Source organism: Mus caroli, unplaced genomic scaffold (assembly GCF_978045245.1).
Source record: "Mus caroli unplaced genomic scaffold, Mus_caroli_1 scaffold_18, whole genome shotgun sequence".
Classification (NCBI taxonomy): domain Eukaryota; kingdom Metazoa; phylum Chordata; class Mammalia; order Rodentia; family Muridae; genus Mus; species Mus caroli.
Window position 1 is genome coordinate 73,164,497 of NW_028227273.1, and position 10,412 is coordinate 73,174,908.

A 10,412-nucleotide genomic window follows, 5' to 3' on the forward strand; every position below is an offset into this window, starting at 1 on the left:
TAGGCAAACATGATAGCTATTTCTATATTAGTTAGATGTATTATACAGTGTTAAATGTCATAACTCCAACTACTTTTGGATAAACAATTTATTTCAGCTTATACTTCAACATAGTTTTCTATCACTAAAGGAAGTTAAGACAGGAAGATAAGGTAGGAAGTCAAGGCAGGAACTAAAACAGAAGCCATTGGAGCAGAGGTGTGTAGAGCTTGCTCCCAATACCTTTTTCAGTCTGCTTTCTTTCCATAGCTCAGGACAACTTTCTCAGGGGTAGCACCACACACATTATGTTAAGGCCACTTTACTTAGATCCTTAATTATGAAAATACTCTATTTCCCTACATGTCAATATGATAAAGTTATTTACAAGTGCCAGTTTCCTCTCCCCACATGATCACTTGAAAAAAATGAAAGCAAATCCAAATAAACCCACCCAGCATAATAAATATAAGGAGATTCAAAATTAACAGATAAAACATGTTGTGTTCTTATTTCAGGTTCTCTGCTATCAGAGTGAATATTTCCCACTCAATTCATGTTTTGGAAATTTTATATACTTTAACAAATGAATAACATTCCACTTTGAAAGTTCATCACATTTCAATCATTCATTAATTCTTGATGAAATACTAGGATGCTTACATTTCTGAGACACTGAAGAATATCCACACTGTTTTCTCTAGTGCCTATAACAGTTTAATCCTGCAAAGATAGTGAAGAATGGTTCCACTTTTGGGTCATCCTCACCAGAATTTGTAGTAATTTGTTTCATGGATCAAAACCATTCTCACTGGTAAGGTAATACTTGATGGCAAAGAATGTGACATGAGCTCTTTAAGCCCTCACCTTTCTTACTCTCTAGTCCTCTTCTCTTTCCCTCCCCTCCTCTCTCCATGTGACCATGGCTGGTCTCTCTCTCTCTCCTTCTACTTTCTCTCCTTTCCCCTGCCTCTCTACAATAAAGCTCTAAAACAAAAAAGAATGTAACATGATTTTTGTATGTTTCTGAGAGACTTATTTTATTCTCAGAACTCAGTTTATTTGTATACCCTTTGGCATTAGATGCTCTGTCACATCATCGTTCACCTCGTTGCAGCCACTCTCATTTATTTTGCACACAAACCCATATTTTCATTCTTCTGATATATCTGCTTTATTCATTCCAAGAATGGCCTTTTCTTTTCATCTCAGTCATTTGTGAAACCTCCATTATCTTACATTCATATGTCTTTTCTCCCTGCTTTACATCAGTATGTGAAATTATTTTAGTGTGGTTCTTGTTTTATCTGTGCCAAACACCAATGGACATAGCACTCACTTCTCAGATATTTTGAAATACTCTATATAAACTGTAACACCATTACATCAGCATTTTTCCCATGAGAACTTTTAATTTCAAAGACCCATTGTACTACTCTTATTTCTTCTTTGCTCTTCATTTTTCTTCCCTTGAATCCCCATCATTTCCCCATAGAACCCATTTAAATGACTGAGAGACTGAATGTGAATTTTTTTCCCATAGAAATGTCTTGACTATTGCGATGACATTTTTTTAGGATACAGTGGAAACATCACAAAGTAGAAACTAAATAGAAGAAGTGGGCCATGGATATGAGATCATGCAGGTTAGGCTCTTGTCCCCTAAGTCTTGTCAGATCTTGCTGATGTATGAGTAGTGTTGTCTTTTTGCAATGTTTTTATCTCCCAAGGTCTCAAATATTTAGTGTTCATGGTCACCTTCTCTCTGTTCTTTAAGCTATTGCTCATGTTGTCCTTGACACTATTAGAAATCTGAGTGAATGATGGAAACTACAAGGATCTTTCTGTTCTTTATGCAACCAGATCGCCCTGTTCTACCCATAATAAAGACCAGAAGGTACATTGTCTTTTACTTAGTAGAGTATTACATCATTGGGGTAGAAGCATATAGGAGAAAAGCTCTCTTGATTAATCTAAAAAGAGTAGTGCTGAATTGATTATTACATAGATAGAAGAGGTCCCTAAGATGTAAATACAACACTGTAAAGCTCCAATAATCAGCCTTTGGTCAATACCCTTACTCTTGCTCAGTCATGTTTTTATCGAGTCTCTATAAGATGTATCATTTTTACTTTGATATATAGTGTAGTATAGCTATTATAAAGCTCATGGCATACAGTGATGTATACCTCTAGAGCAGCTGCAGGCAAGGTCTTATGGAGCACAGGCTCAAGAAGTGTTTGGATCCTTCATGTCCTGTAGTATATGTGAACTGAACAAGGCTTTCTATGGTAAAAATTTACCAGCATTTAACCAGTATTTGTGGTTACTTAGTCTTGGGCCTATGGAGTAAAGCTTAGTTAGAACACATAGGAAATGTACAGAGCATTTAGTATGCTATGTATCTACCCACCTGATAGCAAAAGTGGAGATGATTTGCTAAAACATATTGAGAATGTTCTCATCAAGAAAGCCTGGACCAAAAAAAAAATGCTGGGAAATGTGTCAATTAAAGTGTCAAAATCCCCAGATCAACACAATTTTGCTAATCTTGGAAAAGAGTCCCACCAGCTGAAGTAACCTAAATAACCATTATGATTTAACTTATAAAGGCATTTGCCTCAATAATGTCTTCTCCAAAGTATGGCTGTTTTTTTTTTCTTTTTGAAAACTGGACTCTTCAAAAGCATTCAAAGTATTAACGTGTTTTGTATACTTTTCCTAGAGAAAGCAGGGTTTGGAGAGAGGGGATGATTGACTCATAAGTACAAAAGGGATTGAAGTGGGAATACATAAAGTTATAATGTTTGTGAAATTCATTAGCCACCAATTTGAACTGTGAAATAGAGCATTGTAAGCATGTAAGATGGCAGAGAGGGTATAAAAAACCATAAAGATGGAAACTAGGACCAGGATGCTCTGAATGGCTCTGGATTCATGGGTGCTGCTAGGGGAAGCATGAGTGCTGCGGATGTATTGAACCTGCTGTTTGTGCCTATACAGAATGACAATCACTGATCTACCTGACCAGGTGATGAGACCAGAGAACAGAATTTCAGGAAACACAAAGAAACTTATATATAAGGAAACTGTGTTTTTGTCATATCCTACAATAGTATAGAGTTTGAAATTTGTATCCTTTGTTTTGTTTTTCCCAGTAAATGTTATGGACATGTACAAAGGGAAAATAACATTTATGAAGATGTACAAGACCCAGCAGAGAGAAATGCAGAGACTAATATCCTTTGGAGATTTGACTCTAATATTCTTCCAACAGGAGTTTCTTGGGATGATAGTGATGGCCTGAATGACACTCAAGAGGCAGATGGTGACAATGGACATACTCCTGGAAACCCTTAGAACATACATAAAAAATTGATAGCTCCAATCATCAAAGAAAAGTTTCAACCCAAAAGCTGCCATTGTGACAGACACTCCTTTCGAGAGCACAATCAAGATATTCACTATGATCAGATGCATAATAATCAAATCTGTGGGCTTTTGTTTGTGTTTCTTATAATAAATAACCAAGTAGTAAGAAAGGAGAGAGATGTTTCCTAGAATTCCAACTGTACTCTGTAACAGATATATTATTCCTATTCCCCAATTCCTGGCATCCATATTATGACTGAGAAAAACTGACTTCAGTATATGCCACCAAACATTTCTCATGCTTCAAATGATGGTTACATTTTTGTATCTCAAATGGTACTATGCACATGTTTTAACAAATGTACAAGAATCACATTAACTGAAGATCGAAAACCCAAGATGGTCAGCAGAACAAAATACTGTCTGCATACCTCCTACAGTTATTGAAATACCAACAAATTCTAATGTGAACTGGTGAAGTCTTCAAATGCACATGTTTATGGAGTAAATTCCATTATATATTTATAAAATATTAACATTAAGGATAGGGCAAAGTTATCCTGGTAGAAAAAGTGACATGTGAGCTCAAAATGAAAGAATGCTCAGTTCTACAAACCCACCCACATTGCAGAAACATTCTCTCTTCATCTTCAAGGAAGAAATCTATTGGAAATGACACTCTAATATCAATATTAACATTAAAACTGACAGTGCTAGAGAAGGAAAGAACATGTTTTCTACTCTGATGATTATGTTTTAAGTACTACTAACCATGAGATGGAAATGATAAATTAGGTGTTACCTTAAGAGATAACTCTTCAAATATCACTTCCCCCCACACATGTAGAAATGGTGATACAGAATTAGGATGAGAAGAGTGGGTGGAGGATGCATACTCTGCATAAGGAATTGTACCTAACACAATGGAGAGAAAATAAGTAAATGATTCCAACAGAGATTAGCTAGAAAAGGGTAGTGCTCAAAACAGAATATATCATGGAAGAAAGTACAGTGTTTCTATCTAATCCATTATCTGGCATCATCTAGCATCTGAATAGCAGGAGAAAGGTGAAGAAAAAAAAATCATATGAAAGAGTAACTTTTGGTACACATGTCAATGAAACAAGAATCTTGGATATGGAGTTCACATTGCTTCACAAATGTCCCAAATTAATTTCCCAAATTAAAGGGTGTTAAAAGGTGTAAGAGGCTGGAGCCATGGGCCCCTCCAGGTGTACTCTTTGGTTGGTGATTTAGACCCTGGTAGCTCTGGTTGGTTGATATTGTTGTGCTTCCTATGGAGTTGCAAACCCCTTCAGCCCCTTCAGTCCTTTCTCTAACTCCTTCATTGGGAACTCTGTGATCAGTTCAATGGTTGGCTGTGAGCATCTGCCGCTGTATATGTGAGGCTCTGGCAGAGCCTCTCAGGAAAGAGCTATATCAGGCTCCAGTCAGCATGTGCTTCTTGGCATCCGCAATAGTGTCTGTCTTTGGTGACTGAATATTGGATGCATCTCCAAGTGGGGCAGTCACTGGATGCCCTTTCCTTCATTCTCTGTTCCACACTTTCTCTCCATATTTGCTTCCATGAGAATTTTGTTATCCTTTTTAAGAAGGACTGAGGCACCCACATTTTGGTCTTCTTTCTTCTTGAGCTTCATGTGGTCTGTGAATCATATGTTGGGTATTCTGGGATTTTCCGCTAATATCCACTTATCAGTGACTGTTTACCATGTGTGCTCTTTTGTGATTATGTTACCACACTCAAGATGATATCACTTGAAGGCTCAATGCCCCAGTGTAGGGGAATGCTAGGGTCGGGAGACAGAAGTGGGTGGATCTGGGCACACACTCATAGAAGCATGAGGGGTTGGGGTAGGGTGTTTCTAGGGGGGAATAGGGAAAGGGGATAACATTTGAAATGTAAATAAATAAAATATCCAAAAAAGAAGTACACAGAATAGTAAAATGAATTTCATGTCCAGGACCAAGTCCCACCATCAGACATCAAGAGCCACCTTTTGGTGTCTGTTGTCAGTTTTCGCACACTATTTTGAAGCAAATGGAAAAAAAAATAGTGTAATTCTACCAGTAAATATTTGCTTGTACATGTGTAAAAAGGTACTTTCTAAACACCTTCAGAATACTTAAAGGCAACTTACCGAACATTTCTTCAGTTTTCTTTGTCATAACAGCATGGCAGTTGATTTTTCTGTCTTTGCTTGCTCAAACCAATATTTAAACAAGGCAATTGACTAATAAATTTTCAAATCTCATTTTATTTGTTTTGCAATTATAACTCATCTTTACTTTTTTCTTTTCAATGTATGTGATAAAGAATCTGTGTTATATTTGGAGCATATGTGCAGCTTGGTCTTCACTTGGGTTCCCTAACAATTGGAGGGGGCTGTCTCTGACTCTGTTTCCTACCATTGCCTCCCCTTCCCCTAACTGGACTGCATGGTTGGGCCTCAGTTAGAGAGGATGTCCTGGATGTTGTAGGACTGGGTAGTACCCAAAAGGGGGGGCACCTGTATGTTTGGGACTGGGAGGACAGGACAAAGGGGGTCTTCAATTAGAATGTAAAATTAATTAAAGAAAAAAGGTGTAAGAGTGATATACTTTCATCTTGAAAACCTAGCATTTAAGAAGTAAACTTTATATACAATGTCCAGAATTTGCTTGCAATGAATGACTGGAAACCAAGTCACTGACTTGTTTTGAAAGCAAGATTCAAATTTGCACATTATCAGGATAGCAATTTACTGATGTTTATGCAGTTTCACCCTATGTAGCAATGTAAATGAAATGAGCAATGAATTCACAACACTTAACACTCAAATGCATGAAAAACCACTTAGAAAATGTAAGATATCCTGCTCTGATATCAAATTATGCAACTATTAACATGGAAGCAGGGTTCTGTTCTTTCCAAGCTTAGAAGAGACAGGAACCTACCTCTATTTGCTTCCACTATTGCTAATTAGTCAACAGTACTCTATTTTTGGATGTGTTCATTTAAATGAAAAAAATCTAGTTAATGTCTTAGTTTTGGTGATATGGTGAATGTGTGTATGTGTGTGTCTTGCTTAATAATGCAGGATAGTCTTGAATGTACAACAATCATCCTGTATCAGTGTTTCAATTGTCCTGAGATGGAAAGATCAAGACTATGTACAGTTTCTTGATTTATGTGTTTATAATGAGGTGTATATCAATTATGATCAGTGAAGACATAAAGAGTTAGTCTAATTCATGGACATATTTGTTTTAACACATGAATGACAAGGTTTTTGAGCCACCTTGAAGACTATGTGTAGCAGTAAAATGCATCATGTTCTTAAGAATAGTATATAAGACCTAAACTCTCAATCAGAATTGAGATGGAAGACATGATATAAAAAAGAGAAAAAAACACCCAAGATTTCATCTTTTCCATAAGACCATAGTGTACAATGGAGATAGTTAAACTGTTCAGTTTTTGCCTTAGAAGAATGAGAACTTGAGTTCAACACACACATTCTCATTAAAAAATCTAAATCTTCGGTAACTAGGCAAGGCTCCCTGCAGTGGTACTAGGGTATCAACCTAACAAAACATTTTAATATGCAATCTGTTCTGCCTACAAGGGATGCTGAAGCAATGGTAGCACAGAACTATGCAAGTAGTCCCCCATCCTCCATGACTGGTCAAACAAGAGGCCCATACCACAAGAGGGAGCCCACTTCTGACACTGCATGGATGAACAGAAAAGGGAGTGGAAGGATTGTAGGATTCAGAAGGGTGGAAGACCTGAGGAGAATATAGACAACACAATCAACTAAACAGGACTCAAATGGTCTCACAGAAATGAAGCCACAGGCATGAATGTACATGGCTGTATGAACTTGTATGAATATGAGCTATGTCTTCACATATACACTTCTTATGAGATGTAATAGCTTGGTGTTCTTGTGGGACTTTCAGAAAAGGAAGTAAAGGATATCTCTTACCCTCTTGCCTGATCTTTGGCACCCTTTTCCTCATATTGTGTTGTCCTATCCAGCTGTTATATAAGGATTTTTTTCCAAGTCTTTTTATGTCTTATTAGACAATGTTCAGAGAATATCCCTGATAGACCTTTTTTTTTTTTTCTTTCCAGAGGAGAAGTGAGGGTAGGACATGGAGAAGTGGAAGGACTTGCAATTGTGTTCCATATGTAATGTAGGAGAGAAGATAAAAGTTTAAAACAAGAAACAGAATCACATTTGATTTTAAAACTACTCATGTCTTATTAAATTTAAAAATAAATAAATTAAAAAAGTTATGTACACCAATATACAGCAAGATTTTTAGATTCTTATTTACAAACTATATTTATCTCTATTTGTTGTTTCTTAAAATTGAACTGACAGGAATGGGTTAGACATCAGGCCTGCATTTTGCTGTCCTACTGCTCTGACATTCAAGATATATTGTATCATTCAGCCAGTTGTGGAAATGAAGAGCTGGCTCTATTAGAAATTTTAATAAATACACTGGGGGAGGAAATAGCTAGATGATTATGGACATATTTAAAACTTTCTCTTCTATTTGAAGTATAATATTATAAGAGCCAATATATTAAAATATTATTATTATTATTATTATTATTAAAATAATAATTCTATTAGCATACATTGATTTTTATGAAATTAATTAGAAAATGTGTGCATTTGGAATTGTTTCTATGGGAGAATTTATTTTTGTTATTTAATAAAGTAATAAAAAGAGATTTATTGACTGTCAAAAATTTTCAGTGAAACATTAAGATGATGTTTTTTTTCAAATTTCCATTTTGTTTCTAAGATTAAAACAGGAACAGCTAATGTAATTAGTTTTTAATTCTAAAGAGGCTTGTTAGTGTGTTCTAATATAATAAGTGCAAATGTTAGTAATCACTCAGGGATACCAGTAGTTCTGAATTTAGTAACTAATATCATTTCTTGTATAAATATAAGCATGTGACTTTATACTAAAATATATGGACTTTATGTTTAAAAACTCTGGAAGTGTGAACCTACAATAATTATTCGAACACTAGAGATGGGGCAGAATTGGTGAGATTCCTGGAGCAGACTTACAGGAAATTGTAATATAATCTGAGAATTTCAGGTGAGTAAGAGGCCATGTCTTATAAAGAACAAGATTAAAAACTGTCTCAGGAACTACAACTCTAATTTCATTCTGACTCTACAGTCTCATATAAGTCCAAACATACCTGAACACAAAACTCCCCTGCACATAGAAAAAGAATACCAACAAACAGAAGGACTTTAAGTTATAATTAACTTCTGTTTTGAAGGTTTATTTACTAAAGCCCAGGTCAAGTCAAACTATTAGTAATAAATCAAGACTTATAAATGACACCTAAGTGAAATATATATGCATATGTAATCTATAAAATATGAAATCTTATCAACTACATATTTAAAAGGAATGTTATAAATATGTGCTATGGGTGTCACATAAGTTTAAACTCTTTCCTGCTATGTATAAGGCTTTATATTCTGGAAACTTCAGTTATGAAAAGTGGAAAACCCATTGTGAGATGCCCGTGCACTCAGAATATCACTAAAGTAGGGGAAATGACAGAAACTGTACTCATGCTAGACCAGAATTCTATCAGATTCACAATGACATTGTCACCTTGACTTTAACACAATATTTTCAAGTTCAAGATAGAATACAGTCTCAGTAGTCACCTTATGACTGTTTTGACAGATAGAGCTCCTGCCCAGTCATAGATGTAGTGCTGCCTAGAAATGCTACTTCCCTGTCAAGTCCCAATCTTGGCTTCTTTCTAAGATTAGATGAGTTTTATAAATCCATTTCTAAGGTTTATTTGTAAACACAAAGTCATTTTCCAAAATTTTAGATTGTCACACTGCAAAATTACTCTATATGTACAATAAATAGAAACCTGAATGAGGGAATTAACATAACCTGAAACACCTTCAAAATCAGGTAAAATTACTAGATTTTACAGTTTTCAGTAGGTAGCCTGAAAGAGGATTTTGTTACACTTTTGCTGCATAATGTGTTAGTATACAAATTAATGTAGGTCAGAGACAATCACTTTTCCTTAGTAATTTGGTCTGCAGTCTATAAAGTCTTCCTGATCATTAACAAAGTCCCAAGGCTTCTGTTTCTACCAAGAATCTATTTTCCAGAGGTGGACATTTACCAGACCTTTGTTACATGATTTCAGTGCTTTTTGAGGATGCAAAACAAGAATCTCACCTGAAAATTTTCAGTCTGTAGAACTTTCAACTCAGTGTGCAGCTCATGGAATGACAGCCAAAACTATGGAAGAGGGGTCAGCACAGCCCTTAGATAGTATTTCAGAGACCTTTGACCTCAACTCCCTTCAAAACTACAATTTTCATATCACCTACAGTTGTGATAATTGCACTACCTTTGGGAGCCAAAGACATTTCTGAAAAATTTCCTGTTGATTATTATTAAAGACACTGATGAGTTTCTTGCAAATATATCCGAAGAGACAATGTGTTTGGAGAAGTTCTTCAATTTCATGATCCCTGATGGCTGACTAGAAGATAGTGTGCCATGAATATTGAAGTCTCATGTGAAAGAGTTCTGTAAGGAAGTTTGTTTGTCACTTTGGATGCAGTTAGTCTTCTCTGGGATCTCCTAAACAAAACCATGTGAAGTACTAACTTTTGGATCCCAGTGCTTTTGGAACCCTTTTAGGAAAATGTGACATCTTTATCTTCACTAGAAATCATTGGTGTTAGTTGAACTCAATGCAAGTAACTGGAAATAATGAAGTATACTGGGAAAAAGTACTATTATAAACCCAGCAATAACTTCAAGTTCAGATAGCACTATCTGAGGATATTTTATACTTATAAACATTTCTCAACAGGAAGTCAAATGTACCCAATTAATTTCACATAACAAATTGCCCCTTTCTTGTTTCATTTGTGTTGTATTTTCCTTTTTCCCTGTTGTTTAACTCGATATTTTCTTTATTTACATTTCAAATGTTATCTCCTTTCCTGGTTTCACCTCAAAAAACC

General features: G+C 35.6%; 1 protein-coding gene across 4 annotated transcripts; it reads right to left on the reverse strand.

The window, feature by feature from the left end:
* Positions 1-1,683: 1,683 nt before the first annotated feature.
* On the reverse strand, positions 1,684-9,717 carry LOC110284400 (vomeronasal type-1 receptor 2-like). Of its 4 annotated transcripts, none has more exons than XM_085832801.1 (2): positions 9,613-9,717; positions 1,684-5,017 (listed from the first exon to the last, which is right to left on the reverse strand). In XM_085832801.1, exon 2 carries the CDS (start codon positions 3,649-3,651, stop codon positions 2,701-2,703), a length of 951 nt encoding a protein of 316 aa, XP_085688927.1. In that variant the 5' UTR covers positions 3,652-5,017; positions 9,613-9,717; the 3' UTR covers positions 1,684-2,700. The 4 variants fall into 4 exon arrangements, with proteins under 4 accessions (XP_085688927.1, XP_085688924.1, XP_085688926.1 ...); XM_085832798.1 differs by having other exon boundaries at positions 1,684-5,399; positions 9,613-9,716; XM_085832800.1 differs by having other exon boundaries at positions 1,684-5,162; positions 9,613-9,661.
* Positions 9,718-10,412: the final 695 nt, after the last annotated feature.

Coding starts and splice junctions, on each gene's coding strand:
- LOC110284400 (XM_085832801.1), bottom strand. CDS start 3,651: ATGAGAAATGTTTGGTGGCATATACTGAAGTCAGTTTTTCTCAGTCAT.